Genomic DNA, 22,026 nt, shown 5'->3' with positions numbered 1-22,026 from the left:
TTTTTTATTTGTTTTGATCTCTTAAATTTAATCTTAAAAAAGAAATATGGAGACAATGTAAATCAGCATAAGCTATGGTGACTTCTTTTTTTGGTTTATTATTTTCTCTCCCTTGGTTTTTTCCATTTTGCTCTGATTTTTCTATTCCAAGATGATCCATAAAGTGATGTGAATAAAAAAATTAAGAAAAAATTAAAAATCAATCTTGATGCTGAGGGAAAAAAAAAAAAAACATTTTATGTGTCCAAAATTCAGATGGACTTCTTTCAAAAAAAATGTTACTAATTCTTGGGTATCTTTAAGCAAAGGCTTAAAGCTAAGTTTTAATTTATGTTTAAAATATTTATTTATATATTAATTCTAGATATATCCTATTCAGTTGTTGTTGTTATTAGTATTGCTTTTTTTGTTTGTTTCTGTTGTTCTTGTTGTAATTAAATCATTTCAGCTGTATCAGACTCTGACTCAATTTTGAGTTTTCTAGACAGAAATGCTGGTGTCCTTTCCCTTTTTCTTTTTCAAAGCAGTTTTTTAAATAAATGAGTAACTGAGGCATAGTTAAGTGATGTCCTCAGGGTCAGACAGCTATAAGTTTCTGAGGCACAATTTTAATTCGGATGATGGACCATCCAGACTTCAGGTCAGAACAGATAAACAATGAAATAGTATTTTGCTTTTATTTTTAAAATCCCCATCAATGTTTTTTTTTAATTTTAATAGCTTTTTATTTACAAGTTATATGTATGGGTAATTTTACAGTATTGACAATTCCCAAACCTTTTGGTCCAATTTTCTCCCTCCTTCCCCCCAACCCCTCTCCTAGATGGCAGGATGACGAATACATGTTAAATATATTAAAGTTTAAATTAGATACACAATAAGTATACATGACCAAACCATTATTTTGCTGTACAAAAAGAATCAGACTCTGAAATATTGTACAATTAGCCTGTGAAGGAAATCCAAAATGCAGGCAGGCAAAAATATAGGGATTGGGAATTCAATGTAATGTTTTTTATTCATCTCCCAGAATTCTTTTGCTGGGCATAGCTGGTTCAGTTCATTACTGCTCCACTGGAACATCTCATTGCTGAAGATGGCCAGGTCCATCAGAATTGATCATCATCTAGTATTGTTGAAGTATATAAGGATCTCCTGGCCCTGCTCATTTCACTTAGCATCAGTTCGTGTAAGTCTCTCCAAACATCCTGCTGGTCATTTCTTACCGAACAATAATATTCCATAATATTCATATACCACAATTTATTCAGCCATTCTCCAATTGATGGGCATCAGTTTCCAATTTCTGGCCACTACAAACAGGGCTGCCACAAACATTCTTGCACATACAGGTTCTTTTCCCTTCTTTATGATCTCTTTGGGATATAAACCCAGTAGTAACACTGCTGGATCAAAGAGTATGCACAGTTTGATAATTTTGTAGTTCCGAATTGCTCTCCAGAATAGTTGGATGTATTCACAATTTCACCAACAATGTATTAATGTCCCTGTTTTCCCACATCCCCTCCAACATTTCGCATTATCTTTCCCCGTCATTCTAGCCAGTCTGACAGGTGTGTAGTGGTATCTCAGAGCTGTCTTAATTTGCATTTCTCTGAGAAAATGACTTGGAGCATCTTTTCATATGGCTAGAAATAGTTTCAATTTCTTTGTCTGAGTATTGTCTATTCATATCCTTTGACCATTTATCAATTGGAGAATGACTTGATTTCTTATAAATTAGAGTCAATTCTCTATATATTTTGGAAATGAGACCTTTATCAGAACCTTTGACTGTAAAAATATTTTCCCAGTTTATTGCTTCCCTTCTAATCTTGTCTGCATTAGTTTTGTTTGTACAAAAACTTTTCAGTTTGATATAATCAAAATTTTCTAATTTGTGATCAGTAATGATCTCTAGTTCTTCTTTGGTCATAAATTCCTTTTTCTTCCACAGGTCTGAGAGGTAAACTATTCTATGTTCCTCTAATTTATTTATAATATCATTCTTTATGTTTAGGTCATGAACCCATTTTGACCTTATCTTAGTGTACGGTGTGAAGTGTGGGTCGATGCCTACTTTCTGCCATACTGGTTTCCAATTTTCCCAGCAATTTTTGTCAAACTGTAAGTTCTTATCCCAAAAGCTGGGGTCTTTGGGTTTGTCAAACACTAGATTGCTTTGGTTATTGACTGTTTTGTCCTTTGAACCTAACCTATTCCAAAGATCAACTAATCTATTCCTTAGTCAATACCAAATGGTTTTGGTAACTGCTGCTCTATAATATAATTTTAGATCTGGTACAGCTAAGCCACCTTCATTTGATTTTTTTTCATTAATTCCCTTGAAATTCTTGACGTTTTGTTTTTCCATATGAACTTTGTTGTTATCCCATCAATGTTATATTTGCAGACACTGTGAAGCAAATTTTCCTGAAGTTTGCAGTCTTATGAAATCTATGTGCTTTATAAAATCTTGAAAAGAGAGAGAGAAATGTGGAAAAGAAATTTATTTTTTTCTTGAAAAGAGAGAGAGAAATATGGAAAAGAAAATTATGTTTTTCAAGACAGTGGGGGACAAAACAATTATTTTTCCTTTGATGGCCTGATATTAAGCTCACTGAGACTTTTATCTTCTGGTTCAAAAAAAAATAAGTCTCTTGCAACTCTTCCAACTGAATAATATGATATCAAAGATTAAGATCTGGAAGAGATCATACACATAACCAAAATAATTGTTTTGTCCCTCACTATCTTGAAAAGAGAGAGAGAAATATGGAAAAGAAAATTATTTTTTTTCTTGAAAAGAGAGAGAGAAATATGGAAAAGAAAATTATTTTTTTCAAGATAGTTGGGGACAACACAATTATTTTTCCTTTGATGGCCTGATATTTAGCTCACTGAGAATTTTATCTTCTGGTTTAAAAAAAAAATTAAATCTCTTGCATCTCTTCCAACTGAAAAATATGATATCAAAGATTAAGATCTGGAAGAGATCATAGACATAAACAAAATAATTGTTTTGTCCCCCACTATCTTAAAAAGAAAGAAATATGGAAAAGAAAATTATTTTTTTCTTGAAAAGAGAGAGAGAAATATGGAAAAGAAAATTATTTTTTTTTCAAGATAATGGGGGACAAAATAATTATTTTTCCTTTGATGGCCTGATATTTAGCTCACTGAGAGTTTTATCTTCTGGTTCTAAAAAAAAAATTAAGTCTCTTGCATCTCTTCCAACTGAATAATATGATATCAAAGATTAAGATCTGGAAGAGATCATAGACATAAACAAAATAATTGTTTTGTCCCCCACTATCTTGAAAAGAGAGAGAGAAGTGAGATGAGGACAGAGTAAATTAAGTCTGACTCCATTAATATGCTCTAAATACTTTTATTGCTAGGAAAAATTAAACAGGAAACATTTCATTAAAATTTTTACATAGAGCACTTGTATATTTATTGTAAATAGTTAATTCTACATATCTGGATTTCCATTTTGTTAGGCAAGATATATTATAATGAGGCTTAGCTGACTGCTTGCTACATATACAGTGGGGTCATCAAGAGAATTAGGTGTTGTTTTTTTTGTATATCAACTTTTTAATGGCATTACTAATTTCTAATACATTGAGGTCAGAATACTATAAGTTCAGTAGATAGACATTGTATCAGAGGATTAGGAATTTGTTCTATAAATGAGGGGAGACAGTCTCTGAGAGTCTGTTGAAAGGATCCCTCTTCATAAGCTTCTTCTTCATCTTCTGTGTATTGACTGTCTTTGTATCCCCAGTACTTACACAGTACCTAGTATATAGTAAGTGGCTAATATAAGTTGCCTAATAAGGTGACAAATTCTGAATGACCCATTACTTATTATGGTAAAATTAAAAAAATATTTTTCAAGTATATGCTAAAGGTTCTGAAAACTATAAAATTCTAATATTCTGGGTTTTTCCCAGGGATCAAAGTAGCAGGATTGAGGTAGTTTAGTAGGAAAATAGAGCTACTGGTTGACAGACCCAGATTGTGTTATATTAGTTTCAATATCTTCAAATACTTTATAATTATATTAAATGTCCATCAGCATAGAAAATTCAGACTATAAGTAATCTCTTCATATGTAGAGAGGATTCAATTTCTAGAATTTTATTGGATATGTATTAGGCCCAGAGAGGGTAACAGACTTCTTCAAAGTCACATAGTTATTGTCAGAAAAGTTATTTGAACTAGGATCTTCATGACTACAAATAAAATACTTTATCCATTATGTTATATCCTTTCTGATTCAACTAGATTTCATAAAGACTAGGACTGTAGTGTTGGAATCCTTACTAACTGCTAAGTAGTTAGAGTTGATCTAATCTTACAAGAAGATGTTTTGGGCAGAACCTGAAACAAGGTACTAAGTAGAACTAAGTTCAATGAGTTCACACCTCCCTTGAAGCTCGTTGGACCAGAGAGCACTATGGGAGAAAACCCATAATCCCTCTCTCTCGTATCCCATAATTCCTCCCTCTTGGATAAAAGAAACAGACAGAAGCTCTCGGTCAGATTTCAGTAGAGTTACGCCAGAAGCCCTCTCTCCGAGGCAAGGCAGAATATTTTCCACTTGGCTGGCTGGTGGCAGAAGTGTTCTTGAGAGAGTGAAGACGCTACAAGTCGAGATTTCAGTGGAATGACATGAAGAGTTGGAGCTGGCTGGAGGCTGAAGAAAGCAGAGGCAGAGGCTGAAGGACCAGACCTTTGGATTTGGTGACATTCGGAGAGAGCTCTTGGAACCAAGCAGAGAGATAGGCCTCTAAGCTAACCAGGCTATATTGGAAACAATAAAAGATCTAAACTTTTATCACCTGGCTGCGTTTTGAGAAGAAAAAGATCACAACATTTTGGCGCCCTGAACGTGGGACTAACAGACCCCTCAGTGGATTTCAGTGGAAAAGCTACGATCCTGATTCAAGTGGAAAAGCCTCTGATCCTGATCCAGTGGAAAAAAAACTTCAACCCAGAAATTAGGGTGAGTGCAACAAAGAAATTTTGTTAGAAGAGTTAAAGTAGAATTTCATCTAAGATGGGACAGATATTTAGAAAACAATCTGTTTCTGTTCAAGGAAAATGTTTAGAGAGCATTGTCAAAATTATGGAAAGCCAAGGTTTAATTATAAGTTTACAGCAAATCACTGAACTTTTACAAACTGTAAAGGACATATGTCCTTGTTTCTCTCTTGATAAGGAATTAGATCTAAATGAATGGAAATTGGTTGGAGAGGATCTTTGTCAATTCTATGATAAAAATGGGCCTAACTCAATAATTAATACATATAATGTAATACAATTGGCTATAAGAAGTTATTTAAGTGATAGAATGATGAAAAGGAAAGTACAGGAGGAAGTGCCAACTTTACTAGGTGAAAAGGAGGACAAATCAGATGAGAATGGAGTTAATTACAATTCTGAGTATGATACTTCACAGCAGGAGGAATTAGGTGATTCCACATCTCATGACCCTCCCCCCGCAATTAACCCTTCATGGGTAGAACAAGGGGGAGGGAGAGAGACAGAAACACAGTCAGCTTCTCCTGTAAAGCAGAATTTGACAAGATTAGAAAAAGATATATCTGATTTTATAAATGCATATCCTGTGATTGAAGAGCTCAACTCCTCAGGTCAAAAAGAGAGAAAATACACTCCTTTTAATTTGGGAAAAATTAAAGATTTGAAAAAGGGTTGCACTCTTTATGGGGCTACATCATCTTATGTGAAGATGTTACTGGATAATTTGTCTAATGAAATCCTAACCCCGAATGACTGGAAATCCATAACGAAAACTTGTCTAGAACCAGGACAAAATTTATTGTGGCTTTCGGAGTTTCATGAATTATGTAGGATTCAAGCCCAACGCAATAGGCAAACAGGAGCTATTGTACAAGTTGCTTTTGGCCAACTAGCTGGAGAAGGTCAGTATGCAGAGAGTTCAGAACAGATTTATTATCCCATAACAGTGTATGAGCAAATTTCTAAGGCTGCAATAAAAGCTTGGAATTCTCTCCCTGGACAGAAAGATGGAAATAATGCTTTCACAAAAATAGAGCAAGGTCCCAATGAACCTTTTGCAGATTTTGTGGGACGTTTACAAACAGCTGTAATAAGAACCATTGGAGACAATGCAGCAACAGAAATAATGACTAGACATTTGGCTAAGGAAAATGCCAATGAGATTTGCAAGAGAATCATATGGGGGCTAGACAAAGATGCTCCTTTAGAAGAAATCATAAGATGCTGTGCCACAGTGGGCACAAATGCTTATTATGCCCAGACTATGATGAACATGGAAAGACAAGGTCCTTCTTGGCAGAGGAATTCTAGAGAAACTCGTCGATGTTTTCAGTGCAGAAAAATTGGACATTTGAGAGCTCATTGTAGATATGGAGATAGAGTGAGAAGACAGGGTGAGAGATGTTGTGAGCTTTTTCTTCTCAAAACGCAGCCAGGTGATAAAAGTTCAGATCTTTTATTATCCCAATATAGCCCGGTTAGCTTAGAGGCCTATCTCTCTGCTTGGTTCCAAGAGCTCTCTCCAAATGTCTTTAAATCCAAAGGTCTGGTCCTTCAGCCTCTGCCTCTGCTTTCTTCAGCCTCCAGCCAGCTCCAGTCTTCATGTCATTCCGGTGAAATCTCGACTTGTAGCGTCTTCCTCTCCAGAGCACTCTCCGACTGGCCCATTGGCCTATTTATGCTCCTTCCAGAGAGAGGGATTATGGGTAGTTCTACTTAGTACCTTGTTTCAGGTTCTGCCCAAAACATCTTCTTGTAAGATTAGATCAACTCTAATTACTTAGCAGTTAGTAAGGATTCCAACATCTCCCCCTTTCTTTTGTTTTAAAACATAGGGGATTTCTGAGGGGGTACACATAAATCCATCAATATGGGCCAGAACTTTGTAACAGATATACATGGTATACATAAATCCATCAATATGGGAGGCATTATACATAATTTACAAAAGCACACAGCAATATAACACAAGCTAGTGGTAATGTAACAAATAACATGAATCAACATGAAAATTTAACTACTGCAAAAGTCTCATCAACAATCTTTCATCTCAAGAAATCCAATGATTCTTGCAATTGCTTAAAATACATAAGCACATAGTAATATAACACAGGCAAGTAGTAATGTAACAACATAAATCGACCTGAAAATTTACAAATGTCCATAAGTCCTAGAAATAGTCCATAAGGAATCCATTGTCCATTAGTTCATACGCCAGGAATCTAATAATTCCTGTAAGCTCTGAAGTACTGCAAAAAGTCTCATCAACAATTTTTCATCTCAGGGAATCCAGTGATTCTTGCTGGTTTTTCAGGAACTGAAAGCTGAAGATTTTAAAGTTCTTTTGACAGTCTCATTGTTAGCCATCTGATTCCTTTTCCACCTGTGGAAATATAAGCAGATCCTCTTCCCCAAGCAGTTAACTATCTAATTCTCTTCTATTTACCACTTTTGGGATTTCTCCTCATCATCTGGTAATTACATTGGAGCTGTTTGCATTGGATATTGTCTTGTTGTCTTAAAAGGCCTGTATTCTTCCCAACTGTAATCCTGATTGCTTTTCTGTTGGTTGATGACATCAGAGTTCTGAATTTCTAAAGTCTCTCTGGGTGTGACCTCAGCTGCTATCATGCCCCACCTGTCCTTTGATTGATACTTTAGAGCTGGGCCCTGCCTCTCATTCCTCTGGGTCAATATACATTTAGAGGCCCAGTGAAAGCCTCGGTTACATTTTGGACATGGGGTTTTGGGTTTTCTCTCACCTGTCTTCTCACTCTATCTCCATATCTACAATGAGCTCTCAAATGTCCAATTTTTCTGCAATGAAAACATCGACGAGTTTCTCTAGAATTCCTCTGCCAAGAAGGACCTTGTCTTTCCATGTTCATCATAGTCTGGGCATAATAAGCATTTGTGCCCACTGTGGCACAGAGTCTAATGATTTCTTCTAAAGGAGCATTTTTGTCTAGCCCCCATATAATTCTCTTGCAAATCTCATTGGCATTTTCCTTAGCCAAATGTCTAGTCATTATTTCTGTTGCTGCATTATTTCCAATGGTTTTTATTACAGCTGTTTGTAAACGTCCCACAAAATCTGCAAAAGGTTCATTGGGACCTTGCTCTATTTTTGTGAAAACATTATTTCCATCTTTCTGTCCAGGGAGAGAATTCCAAGCTTTTATTGCAGCCTTAGAAATTTGCTCATACACTGTTATGGGATAATAAATCTGTTCTGAACTCTCTGCATACTGACCTTCTCCAGCTAGTTGGTCAAAAGCAACTTGTACAATAGCTCCTGTTTGCCTATTGCGTTGGGCTTTAATCCTACATAATTCATGAAACTCCGAAAGCCACAATAAATTTTGTCCCGGTTCTAGACAAGTTTTCGTTATGGATTTCCAGTCATTCGGGGTTAGGATTTCATAAGATAAATTATCTAGTAACATCTTCACATAAGATGATGTAGCCCCATAAAGAGTGCAACCCTTTTTCAAATCTTTAATTTTTTCCAAATTAAAAGGAGTGTATCTTCTCCCTTTTTGACCTGAGGAGTTGAGCTCTTCAATCACAGGATATGTATTTATAAAATCAGATATATCTTCTCCTCCATTTTTTGCCTTAATGAATGCTTTTTCTAATCTTGTTAAATTCTGCTTTACAGGAGAAGCTGACTGTGTTTCTGTCTCTCTCCCTCCCCTTGTTCCACCCATGAAGGGTTAATTGCGGGGGGAGGGTCATGAGATGTGGAATCACCTAATTCCTCCTGCTGTGAAGTATCATACTCAGAATTGTAATTAACTCCATTCTCATCTGATTCGTCCTCCTTTTCACCTAGTAAAGTTGGCAATTCTTCCTCTTGTACTTTCCTTTTCATCATTCTATCACTTAAATAACTTCTTATAGCCAATTGTATTACATTATATGTATTAATTATTGAGTTAGGCCCATTTTTATCATAGAATTGACAAAGATCCTCTCCAACCAATTTCCATTCATTTAGATCTAATTCCTTATCAAGAGAGAAACAAGGACATATGTCCTTTACAGTTTGTAAAAGTTCAGTGATTTGCTGTAAACTTATAATTAAACCTTGGCTTTCCATAATTTTGACAATGCTCTCTAAACATTTTCCTTGAACAGAAACAGACTGTTTTCTAAATATCTGTCCCATCTTAGATGAAATTCTACTTTAACTCTTCTAACAAAATTTCTTTGTTGCACTCACCCTAATTTCTGGGTTGAAGTTTTTTCCACTGGATCAGGATCAGAGGCTTTTCCACTTGAATCAGGATCGGAGCTTTTCCACTGAAATCCACTGAGGGGTCTGTTTGTCCCACGTTCAGGGCGCCAAAATGTGGTGATCTTGTTCTTCTCAAAACGCAGCCAGGTGATAAAAGTTCAGATCTTTTATTATCCCAATATAGCCCGGTTAGCTTAGAGGCCTATCTCTCTGCTTGGTTCCAAGAGCTCTCTCCAAATGTCTTTAAATCCAAAGGTCTGGTCCTTCAGCGTCTGCCTCTGCTTTCTTCAGCCTCCAGCCAGCTCCAGTCTTCATGTCATTCCGGTGAAATCTCGACTTGTAGCGTCTTCCTCTCCAGAGCACTCTCCGACTGGCCCATTGGCCTATTTATGCTCCTTCCAGAGAGAGGGATTATGGGTAGTTCTACTTAGTACCTTGTTTCAGGTTCTGCCCAAAACATCTTCTTGTAAGATTAGATCAACTCTAATTACTTAGCAGTTAGTAAGGATTCCAACAGAGAGAAAACCCAAAACCCCATGTCCAAAATGTAACCGAGGCTTTCACTGGGCCTCTAAATGTATATTGACCCAGAGGAATGAGAGGCAGGGCCCAGCTCTAAAGTATCAATCAAAGGACAGGTGGGGCATGATAGCAGCTGAGGTTACACCCAGAGAGACTTTAGAAATTCAGAACTCTGATGTCATCAACCAACAGAAAAGCAATCAGGATTACAGTTGGGAAGAATACAGGCCTTTTAAGACAACAAGATAATATCCAATGCAAACAACTCCAATGTAATTACCAGATGATGAGGAGAAATCCCAAAAGTGGTAAACAGAAGAGAATTAGATAAGTTAACTGCTTGGGGAAGAGGATCTGCTTATATTTCCACAGGTGGAAAAGGAATCAGATGGCTAACAATGAGACTGTCAAAAGAACTTTAAAATCTTCAGCTTTCAGTTCCTGAAAAACCAGCAAGAATCACTGGATTCCCTGAGATGAAAAATTGTTGATGAGACTTTTTGCAGTACTTCAGAGCTTACAGGAATTATTAGATTCCTGGCGCATGAACTAATGAACAATGGATTCCTTATGGACTATTTCTAGGACTTATGGACATTTGTAAATTTTCAGGTCGATTTATGTTGTTACATTACTACTAGCCTGTGTTATGTATTTTAAGCAATTGCAAGAATCATTGGATTTCTTGAGATGAAAGATTGTTGATGAGACTTTTGCAGTAGTTAAATTTTCATGTTGATTCATGTTATTTGTTACATTACCACTAGCCTGTGTTATATTGCTGTGTGCTTTTGTAAATTATGTATAATGCCTCCCATATTGATGGATTTATGTATACCATGTATATCTGTTACAAAGTTCTGGCCCATATTGATGGATTTATGTGTACCCCCTCAGGAACCCCCTATGTTTTAAAACAAAAGAAAGGGGGAGATGTTGGAATCCTTACTAACTGCTAAGTAGTTAGAGTTGATCTAATCTTACAAGAAGATGTTTTGGGCAGAACCTGAAACAAGGTACTAAGTAGAACTAAGTTCAATGAGTTCACACCTCCCTTGAAGCTCGTTGGGCCAGAGAGCACTATGGGAGAAAACCCATAATCCCTCTCTCTCGTATCCCATAATTCCTCCCTCTTGGATAAAAGAAACAGACAGAAGCTCTCGGTCAGATTTCAGTAGAGTTACGCCAGAAGCCCTCTCTCCGAGGCAAGGCAGAATATTTTCCACTTGGCTGGCTGGTGGCAGAAGTGTTCTTGAGAGAGTGAAGACGCTACAAGTCGAGATTTCAGTGGAATGACATGAAGAGTTGGAGCTGGCTGGAGGCTGAAGAAAGCAGAGGCAGAGGCTGAAGGACCAGACCTTTGGATTTGGTGACATTCGGAGAGAGCTCTTGGAACCAAGCAGAGAGATAGGCCTCTAAACTAACCGGGCTATATTGGGATAATAAAAGATCTGAACTTTCATCACCTGGCTGCATTTGGGAAGAAGATCACGACACTGTAGTCTAATTTTTTTGAGTCAGAGATACTTATATAAAAATTTTGTATCAGGAACACTAGTGTTCCTCATTATAATATGATCAGGTTGCAGCATGTCCATAAGATGTCCATATAATGACTCCTTAACATGATATTACTCCTATTAAACATATTAGATGTGCCACATTCATTGTATAAATTTGGGGTTTTAGCAGTGTCATAGATTCTTTGATGGGCCATCCTGAAAATAAGTTTTGTGGTCCTCAGGTCCTCCTCCTTTCCCAACATGGTATCCTATTAGGGTGCATCCAATACTTGCTTCTGAAAGCTCCAAAATAACATCTTTTCAATGTCATCTTTATCTCAATATACTAGTATTTTTCCTTTAAATCAGAAATTTCTCAATAAGAATTTATTCATTATTCTTGATTGAAATCCTTTATCCATTCCTATTTAACAAAAGGAGAAAAGATATAATATATAAACTTCTTTAAATATAGGTTTAAGGGATGTTTTTTAAAACAGCATCGTCATATTTATGTGAAATTGATAATTCTGTTTTTTAGTGGAAGTAACTAGACACTATTGAAATGAGGTATTTATAAATTATAATATCACCATGGTCATTATGGCAGTGGATTAGTATATTTTCATAAATACCTATAGTATTGATTAAATATTGATTGTATAATCTATAACTGGATTACTAGAACTAACCTTAAAATCAGCCTATATCAGAGGCACTGTTCACAACCTATTCCAAAGAGAATAGCTTAGTCTTTTATTTCTGACCAAAAGTACCTAGACTAGCTGTGTCTACATCAGAATGTATTTGAAAAGTAGAAAATAAAATATACTGTGAATCTTCAACTGTTATAGATTTGTAAGTGAAACTATTCTTCTACAGATGAAATATTTGAATTTGTAAGGAATATATAATTAAGAAAATATGTTCTTCACTTTACCCTCAATCCATTTTTTTTTGTCTGAAATTACAGTTTTCCCATGTTTCTTTACATGTCAGGATCTGAAATGTTTGGGACTTTGATAGTGTATATCAAACTGATTTTCTACTAAAGTTTTAACTTGACATAACTTGAAACTTTCCCCAACCTTCCTATGGCATTATTATTACTCTATTACATTCTCCACTTACAACTGATGACATCTTTCTATGCTGCCAGAATATGGTCTATAAAAAAGACATCATGGAAAATTGCTTAAAGTGTTCCAGGTTCGGACTGAGCTTTCAGAGAGGGATGAGTTAACACCCTCAGAGAGGGATGAGTTAACACCTCGGCGAGAGATGAGTTAACACCTCGGCTAGGGATGAGTTAACACCCCCGGCGAGGGATAATTAACACTTCCGGATCTGGCTGGTTATATAGCTGGGACCCGAGCTTCAGTCCCACCAGTCTAAGCCGGTTTGGTGTGGAGCTGTGCGTCTGGTTGTCGGAAACCTACGGATCTCCTTCATTCAGGCTGTTCACTGCGCTACTCGGTACTGGCCATGACGACCTCGGGGACCAGCAGTCCGACTGTGACTGAATATGTTGTTCGAGTTCCTAAGAACAACCTCAAGAGGTACAATATTATGGCTTTCAATGCAGCTGACAAAGTCAACTTCTCCACTTGGCATCGGGCCAAGATGGAACGGGATCTGAGCGACAAGAAGCTCTATCAGGAGGAAAAGATGCCAGAATCTGGGCCTGGCAGTGAGTTTAAGGGGAAGGTCCGGGATGAGGCCAGGAGGAAGAAGTATGGCAACATTCCCAAGGCCTTCAAAGCTGAAGACCAGCCCTGGATACTCAACGTCAATGGCAAAACAGGCAGAAGGTTCAAGGGAATGAAGAGGGGTGGGGTGACAGAAAACGCCTCGTACTACATCTTCAAACAGTGCCCCGACGGGGCCCTGGAAGCCTTCCCCGTGCAAAACTGGTACCACTTCACTCCTGTGGCGCGGCACCGGACGCTCACCGCCGAGGAGGCCGAGGAGGAATGGGAAAGGAGGAACAAAGTCCTGAACTACTTCAGCATCATGCAGCGGCGGCGGCTGAAGGCCCAGGACCACGATGAGGATGAAGATGAGCATAAAGAGAAGAAGAGCCGGAAGAAGCCCAGTGAGCTTCGCATCCACGACCTGGAGATGAGCTCTGATGACAGCACCAGCAGTGGGGAGGAGGGAGAGAAGGTCCCCAAGAGCAAGAAGAAGGCGGCTCCCTCCAGGGGGGGCAAGAAGAAGAAGAAGAAGGGCTCTGATGATGAGGCCTTTGAGGACAGCGATGATGGGGACTTTGAGGGCCAGGAGGTGGACTACATGTCAGATGGCTCCAGCAGCTCTGAGGAGGAGGCAGTAGGGAAAACCAAGGTGGGCCAGCAGGAGGAGGAGGGCCCTAAAGGCATTGATGAGAAAAGCGAAAGCAGTGAGGAGAGTGAGGAGGAGAAGCCCCCGGAGGAGGAGGAGAAGGAGGGAGAAGATAAGAAGGCCCCCAACCCGCAGGAGAAGAAGAGGGGGAAAGGAGACAGCAGGGAAGAGTCGGACACCTCGGAGGAGAGCGACATCGACAACCAGGTGTCCTTGGCCATCTTCATGACAAAGAAGACTCCCCCCAGCTCCAGGGGCAACAGCCGCCCGAGCACTCCCAGCGTGGACAGCGGCAGTACGTCCTCCACCCTGCGGGCAGCCGCCAGCAAGCTGGAGCAAGGGAAGCGGCCGACTGGACCCAGTGTTCCGCCCGCCGCCAAGCGCCCGAGGCTGGATGCCGGGCCCCAGAGCATCTCGGGGAAATCCTCCCCCCAGCCTCAGTCCGGCAAGTCCACTCCCAGCAGTGGTGATGTGCAGTTGACAGAGGACACCGTCAGGCGCTACCTGACCGGACAACCCATGACCATCAAGGACCTGCTGAAGAAGTTCCAGACCAAGAAGACAGGGCTCAGCAGCGACCAGACAGTCAAAGTGCTGGCCCAGATCTTGAAGCGCCTCAACCCGGAGCGCAAGATGATCCATGACAAGATACACCTCTCCCTCAAGGGGCAGTAAAAGCTGCTTGGCAAAACAAACAAACAAACAAACAAACAAAAAAAAAAAAAAAAAAAAAAAAAAAAAAACCGGATTCCAGGATTCCGGTTTTTTTTTTTTTTTTTTTTTTTCCCCCCCCGGGTGGTTTTTTTTTTTTTTTTTTTTGGATTTTTTTTCCTGGTTTTTTTTTTTTTTTTTTTTTTTTTTAGTGATCATTAGATGATGAATTATCTCTAATCATTGAAAAACAGCATTTTCAATTGGTACTTAAATGTTGTCATATCTAAGCATAAAAGAAGGTCTCCATTATCTCTATTGATAGAGACATTAATATAATTTGATATAAGATAGATACATAGCTTATATGTCTATGTCTATGTAGGAAATATGTAGGATGGTTCTGTGCCCAGTTAGAGATTTTGATAAATTTATTTTTTTCAAAAAAAGGCATAAAATTAGTTAGCCACCATAATATAATTCTATTTAAAATGTGATATAAAGTTTCAGAATTGAGGTTTATAGCATTGATTCTACCAAAGAAGGCTTAATACTCCACCAAAGTCTGGAGTTGGATTTAGTGAGATCTCTGATTAAATTCCAGTTCTGACATCCTGGACATCCTGACAGTCCAAGTCAATAGTATTCATGAAAGTACCTAAGGAAAAACAATAATAAGCCTTTTATTTTCTTCACTAAATTGTGGGGAAAGCACTTGATACTCAAATTATTACAAGAATGTGACTAAAGACACTTTGAAATCCCGATTTATCAATCATTCCGAGGGGATGTGTCTCTTAGATCTAGTCTATGATCTCTTCCAGATCTTAATCTTTGATATCCTATTATTCAGTTGGAAGAGATGCAAGAGAATTATTATTTTTTTTTTTAGAACCAGAAGATAAAAGTCTCAGTGAGCTAAATATCAGGCCATAAAAGGAAAAAATAATTGTTTTGTCCCCCACTCTCTTGAAAAAAATAATATTCTTTTCCATATTTCTCTCTCTCTAAGTCTCTTGCATCTCTTCCAACTGAAAAATATGATATCAAAGATTAAGATCTGGAGAGATCATAGACATAAACAAAATAATTGTTTTGTCCCCCACTATCTTGAAAAAAATAATTTTCTTTTCCATATTTCTCTCTCTCTAAGTCTCTTGCATCTCTTCCAACTGAATAATATGATATCAAAAATTAAGATCTGGAAGAGATCATAGACCTAAACAAAATAATTGTGTTGTCCCCCACTATCTTGAAAAGAGAGAGAGAAATATGGAAAATAAAATTATTTTTTTCAAGATAGTGGGGGACCAAACATTTATTTTTCCTTTGATGGCCTGATATTTAGCTCACTGAGACTTTTATCTTCTGGTTTAAAAAAAAATTAAATCTCTTGCATCTCTTCCAACTGAAAAATATGATATCAAAGATTAAGATCTGGAAGAGATCATAGACAAAAACAAAATAATTGTTTTGTCCCCCACTATCTTGAAAAGAAAGAAATATGGAAAAGAAAATTATTTTTTTTCTTGAAAAGAGAGAGAAATATGGAAAAGAAAATTATTTTTTTTCAAGATAGTGGGGGACAAAACAATTATTTTTCCTTTGATGGCCTTGTATTTAGCTCACTGAAACTTTTATCTTCTGGTTCTAAAAAAAAAAAATTAAGTCTCTTGCATCTCTTCCAACTGAATAATATGATATCAAAGAATAAGATCTGGAAGAGATCATAGACATGAACTAAATAATTGTGTTGTCCCCCACTATCTTGAAAAGAGAGAGAGAAATATGGAAAAGAATATTATTTTTTTTCAAGATAGTGGGAGACAAAACATTTATTTTTCCTTTTATGGCCTGCTATTTAGCTCACTGAGACGTTTATCTTCTGGTTCTAAAAAAAAAAAAATTAAGTCTCTTGCATCTCTTCCAACTGAATAATATGATATCAAAGATTAAGATCTGGAAGAGATCATAGACATAAACAAAATAATTGTTTTGTCCCTCACTATCTTGAAAAGAGAGAGAGAAATATGGAAAAGAAAATTATTTTTTTTCTTGAAAAGAGGGAGAGAAATATGGAAAAGAAAATTATTTTTTTCAAGATAGTTGGGGACAAAACAATTATTTTTTCCTTTGATGGCCTGATATTTAGCTCACTGAGACTTTTATCTTCTGGTTCTAAAAAAAAAAAATTAAGTCTCTTGCATCTCTTCCAACTGAATAATATGATATCAAGGATTAAGATCTGGAAGAGATCATACACATAAACAAAATAATTGTTTTGTCCCTCACTATTTTGAAAAGAGAAAGAGAAATATGGAAAAGAAAATTATTTTTTTCTTGAAAAGAGAGAGAGAGAAATATGGAAAATAAAATTATTTTTTTTTCAAGATAGTGGGGGACAAAAGAATTATTTTTCCTTTGATGGCCAGATATTTAGCTCACTGAGACTTTTATCTTCTGGTTCTAAAAAAAAAAAAAATTAAGTCTCTTGCATCTCTTCCAACTGAATAATATGATATCAAAGATTAAGATCTGGAAGAGATCATAGACATAAACAAAATAATTGTTTTGTCCCTCACTATCTTGAAAAGAGGGAGAGAAATATGGAAAAGAAAATTATTTTTTTCAAGATAGTTGGGGACAAAACAATTATTTTTCCTTTGATGGCCTGATATTTAGCTCACTGAGAATTTTATCTTCTGTTTTAAAAAAAAAAATTAAATCTCTTGCATCTCTTCCAACTGAAAAATATGATATCAAAGATTAAGATCTGGAAGAGATCATAGACATAAACAAAATAATTGTTTTGTCCCCCACTATCTTAAAAAGAAAGAAATATGGAAAAGAAAATTATTTTTTTCTTGAAAAGAGAGACAGAAATATGGAAAAGAAAATTATTTTTTTTCAAGATAATGGGGGACAAAATAATTATTTTTCCTTTGATGGCCTGATATTTAGCTCACTGAGACTTTTATCTTCTGGTTCTAAAAAAAAAAATAAGTCTCTTGCATCTCTTCCAACTGAATAATATGATATCAAAGATTAAGATCTGGAAGAGATCATAGACATAAACAAAATAATTGTTTTGTCCCCCACTATCTTGAAAAGAGAGAGAGAAGTGAGATGAGGACAGAGTAAATTAAGTCTGACTCCATTAATATGCTCTAAATACTTTTATTGCTAGGAAAAATTAAACAGGAAACATTTCATTAAATTTTTTACATAGAGCACTTGTATATTTATTGTAAATAGTTAATTCTACTTATCTGTATTTCCATTTTGTTTGGCAAGATATATTATAATGAGGTTTAGCTGACTGCTTGCTACATATACAGTGGGGTCATCAAGAGAATTAGGTGCTGTTTTTTTTTATATATCAACTATTTAATGGCATTACTAATTTCTAATACATTGAGGTCAGAATACTATAAGTTCAGTAGATAGACATTGTATCAGAGGATTAGGAATTTGTTCTATAAATGAGGGGAGACCGTCTCTGAGAGTCTGTTGAAAGGATCCCTCTTCATAAGCTTCTTCTTCATCTTCTGTGTATTGAGTGTCTTTGTATCCCCAGTATTTACACAGTACCTAGTATATAGTAAGTGTCTAATATAAGTTGCCTAATAAGGTGACAAATTCTGAATGACCCATTACTTATTATGGTAAAATAAAAAAAATTATTTTTCAAGTATATGCTAAAGGTTCTGAAAACTATAAAATTCTAATATTCTGGGTTTTTCCCAGGGATCAAAGTAGCAGGATTGAGGTAGTTTAGTAGGAAAATAGAGCTACTGGTTGACAGACCCAGATTGTGTTATATTAGTTTCAATATCTTCAAATAATTTATAATTATATTAAATGTTCATCAGCATAGAAAATTCAGACTATAAGTAATCTCTTCATATGTAGAGAGGATTCAATTTCTAGAATTTTATTGGATATGTATTAGGCCCAGAGAGGGTAACAGACTTCTTCAAAGTCACATAGTTATTGTCAGAAAAGTTATTTGAACTAGGATCTTCATGACTACAAATAAAATACTTTATCCATTATGTTGTATCCTTTCTGCGCCAACTAGATTTCATAAAGACTAGAACTATAGTCTAATTTTTTGAGTGAGAGATACTTATAGAAAAATTTTGTATCAGGAACACTAGTGTTCCTCATTATAATATGATCAGGTTGTAGCATGTCCATAAGATGTCCATATAATGACTCCTTAACATGATATTACTCCTATTAAACATATTAGATGTGCCACATTCATTGTATAAATTTGGGGATTTAGCAGTGTCATAGATTCTTTGATGGGCCATCCTGAAAATAAGTTTTGTGGTCCTCAGGACCAAAATTACCTCCTCCTTTCCCAACATGGTATCCTATTAGGGTGCATCTAATACTTGCTTCTGAAAGCTCCAAAATAACATCTTTTCAATGTCATCTTTATCTCAATATACTAGTATTTTTCCTTTAAATCAGAAATTTCTCAATAAGAATTTATTCATTATTCTTGATTGAAATCCTTTATCCATTCCTATTTAACAAAAGGAGAAAAGATATAATATATAAACTTCTTTAAATATAGATTTAAGGGATGTTTTTTAAAACAGTATCGTCATATTTATGTGAAATTGATAAATCTGTTTTTTAGTGGAAGTAACTAGACACTATTGAAATGAGGTATTTATAAATTATAATATCACCATGGTCATTATGGCAGTGGATTAGTATATTTTCACAAATATCTATAGCATTGATTAAATATTGATTGTATAATCTATAACTGGATTAGTAGAACTAACCTTAAAATCAGCCTATATCAGAGGCACTGTTCACAACCTATTCCAAAGAGAATAGCTTAGTCTTTTATTTCTGACCAAAAGTACCTAGACTAGCTGTGTCTACATCAGAATGTATTTGAAAAGTAGAAAATAAAATATACTGTGAATCTTCAACTGTTATAGATTTGTAAGTGAAACTCTTCTTCTACAGATGAAATATTTGAATTTGTAAGGAATATATAATTAAGAAAATATGTTCTTCACTTTACCCTCAATCCATTTTTTTTGTCTGAAATTACATTTTTCCCATGTTTCTTTACATGTCAGGATCTGAAATGTTTGGGACTTTGATAGTGTATATCAAAGTGATTTTCTACAAAAGTTTTAACTTGACATAACTTGAAACTTTCCCCAACCTTCCTATGGCATTATTATTACTCTATTACATTCTCCACTTACAACTGATGACATCTTTCTATGCTGCCAGAATATGGTCTATAAAAAAGACATCATGGAAAATTGCTTAAAGTGTTCCAGGTTCGGACTGAGCTTTCAGAGAGGGATGAGTTAACACCCTCAGAGAGGGATGAGTTAACACCTCGGCGAGAGATGAGTTAACACCTCGGCTAGGGATGAGTTAACACCCCGGCGAGGGATAATTAACACTTCCGGATCTGGCTGGTTATATAGCTGGGAAGGGAGCTTCAGTCCCACCAGTCTAAGCCGGTTTGGTGTGGAGCTGTGCGTCTGGTTGTCGGAAACCTACGGATCTCCTTCATTCAGGCTGTTCACTGCGCTACTCGGTACTGGCCATGACGACCTCGGGGACCAGCAGTCCGACTGTGACTGAATATGTTGTTCGAGTTCCTAAGAACAACCTCAAGAGGTACAATATTATGGCTTTCAATGCAGCTGACAAAGTCAACTTCTCCACTTGGCATCGGGCCAAGATGGAACGGGATCTGAGCGACAAGAAGCTCTATCAGGAGGAAAAGATGCCAGAATCTGGGCCTGGCAGTGAGTTTAAGGGGAAGGTCCGGATGAGGCCAGGAGGAAGAAGTATGGCAACATTCCCAAGGCCTTCAAAGCTGAAGACCAGCCCTGGATACTCAACGTCAATGGCAAAACAGGCAGAAGGTTCAAGGGAATGAAGAGGGGTGGGGTGACAGAAAACGCCTCGTACTACATCTTCAAACAGTGCCCCGACGGGGCCCTGGAAGCCTTCCCCGTGCAAAACTGGTACCACTTCACTCCTGTGGCGCGGCACCGGACGCTCACCGCCGAGGAGGCCGAGGAGGAATGGGAAAGGAGGAACAAAGTCCTGAACTACTTCAGCATCATGCAGCGGCGGCGGCTGAAGGCCCAGGACCACGATGAGGATGAAGATGAGCATAAAGAGAAGAAGAGCCGGAAGAAGCCCAGTGAGCTTCGCATCCACGACCTGGAGATGAGCTCTGATGACAGCACCAGCAGTGGGGAGGAGGGAGAGAAGGTCCCCAAGAGCAAGAAGAAGGCGGCTCCCTCCAGGGGGGGCAAGAAGAAGAAGAAGAAGGGCTCTGATGATGAGGCCTTTGAGGACAGCGATGATGGGGACTTTGAGGGCCAGGAGGTGGACTACATGTCAGATGGCTCCAGCAGCTCTGAGGAGGAGGCAGTAGGGAAAACCAAGGTGGGCCAGCAGGAGGAGGAGGGCCCTAAAGGCATTGATGAGAAAAGCGAAAGCAGTGAGGAGAGTGAGGAGGAGAAGCCCCCGGAGGAGGAGGAGAAGGAGAAAGAAGATAAGAAGGCTCCCAACCCGCAGGAGAAGAAGAGGGGGAAAGAAGACAGCAGGAAAGAGTCGGACACTTCCGAGGAGAGCGACATAGACAACCAGGTGTCCTCGGCCATCTTCATGACAAAGAAGACTCCCCCCAGCTCCAGGGGCAACAGCTGCCCGAGCACTCCCAGCGTGGACTGCGGCAGCACGTCCTCCACCCTGCGGGCAGCCGCCAGCAAGCTGGAGCAAGGGAAGCGGCCGACGGGACCCAGTGTTCCGCCCGCCGCCAAGCGCCCGAGGCTGGATGCCGGGCCCCAGAGCATCTCGGGGAAATCCTCCCCCCAGCCTCAGTCCGGCAAGTCCACGCCCAGCAGTGGTGATGTGCAGTTGACAGAGGACACGGTCAGGCGCTACCTGACCCGACAACCCATGACCATCAAGGACCTGCTGAAGAAGTTCCAAACCAAGAAGACGGGGCTCAGCAGCGACCAGACAGTCAAAGTGCTGGCCCAGATCTTGAAGCGCCTCAACCCGGAGCGCAAGATGATCCATGACAAGATACACCTCTCCCTCAAGGGGCAATAAAAGCTGCTTGGCAAAACAAACAAACAAACAAACAAACAAACAAACAAAAAAAAAAAAAAAAAAAAAAAACCGGATTCCAGGATTCCGGTTTTTTTTTTTTTTTTTTTTTTTTCCCCCCCCCTGGGTGGTTTTTTTTTTTTTTTTTTTTTGGATTTTTTTTCCTGGTTTTTTTTTTTTTTTTTTTTTTTTTTTAGTGATCATTAGATGATGAATTATCTCTAATCATTGAAAAACAGCATTTTCAATTGGTACTTAAATGTTGTCATATCTAAGCATAAAAGAAGGTCTCCATTATCTCCATTGATAGAGACATTAATATAATTTGATATAAGATAGATACATAGCTTATATGTCTATGTCTATGTAGGAAATATGTAGGATGGTTCTGTGCCCAGTTAGAGATTTTGATAAATTTATTTTTTTCAAAAAAAGGCATAAAATTAGTTAGCCACCATAATATAATTCTATTTAAAATGTGATATAAAGTTTCAGAATTGAGGTTTATAGCATTGATTCTACCAAAGAAGGCTTAATACTCCACCAAAGTCTGGGGTTGGATTTAGTGAGATCTCTGATTAAATTCCAGTTCTGACA

General features: G+C 37.6%; 2 protein-coding genes across 2 annotated transcripts; both read left to right on the top strand.

The window, feature by feature from the left end:
- The first annotated feature begins 12,801 nt into the window (after positions 1–12,801).
- Positions 12,802–14,331, top strand: LOC127546310 (general transcription factor IIF subunit 1-like). The gene has a single exon (XM_051973502.1). It carries the CDS (start codon positions 12,802–12,804, stop codon positions 14,329–14,331), a length of 1,530 nt encoding a protein of 509 aa, XP_051829462.1.
- A 5,572-nt stretch (positions 14,332–19,903) lies between these two features.
- Positions 19,904–21,432, top strand: LOC127546309 (general transcription factor IIF subunit 1-like). The gene is given in 2 exon segments (XM_051973501.1): positions 19,904–20,129; positions 20,132–21,432. Coding segments are annotated over 2 exon segments (1,527 nt in total).
- The last annotated feature ends 594 nt before the right edge of the window (positions 21,433–22,026 follow it).

Source organism: Antechinus flavipes, chromosome 2 (assembly GCF_016432865.1).
Source record: "Antechinus flavipes isolate AdamAnt ecotype Samford, QLD, Australia chromosome 2, AdamAnt_v2, whole genome shotgun sequence".
Taxonomy (NCBI): Eukaryota; Metazoa; Chordata; class Mammalia; order Dasyuromorphia; family Dasyuridae; genus Antechinus; species Antechinus flavipes.
This window is presented reverse-complemented; position numbering and strand designations above follow the sequence as displayed.

Coding starts and splice junctions, on each gene's coding strand:
- LOC127546310 (XM_051973502.1), top strand. CDS start 12,802: ATGACGACCTCGGGGACCAGCAGTCCGACTGTGACTGAATATGTTGTT.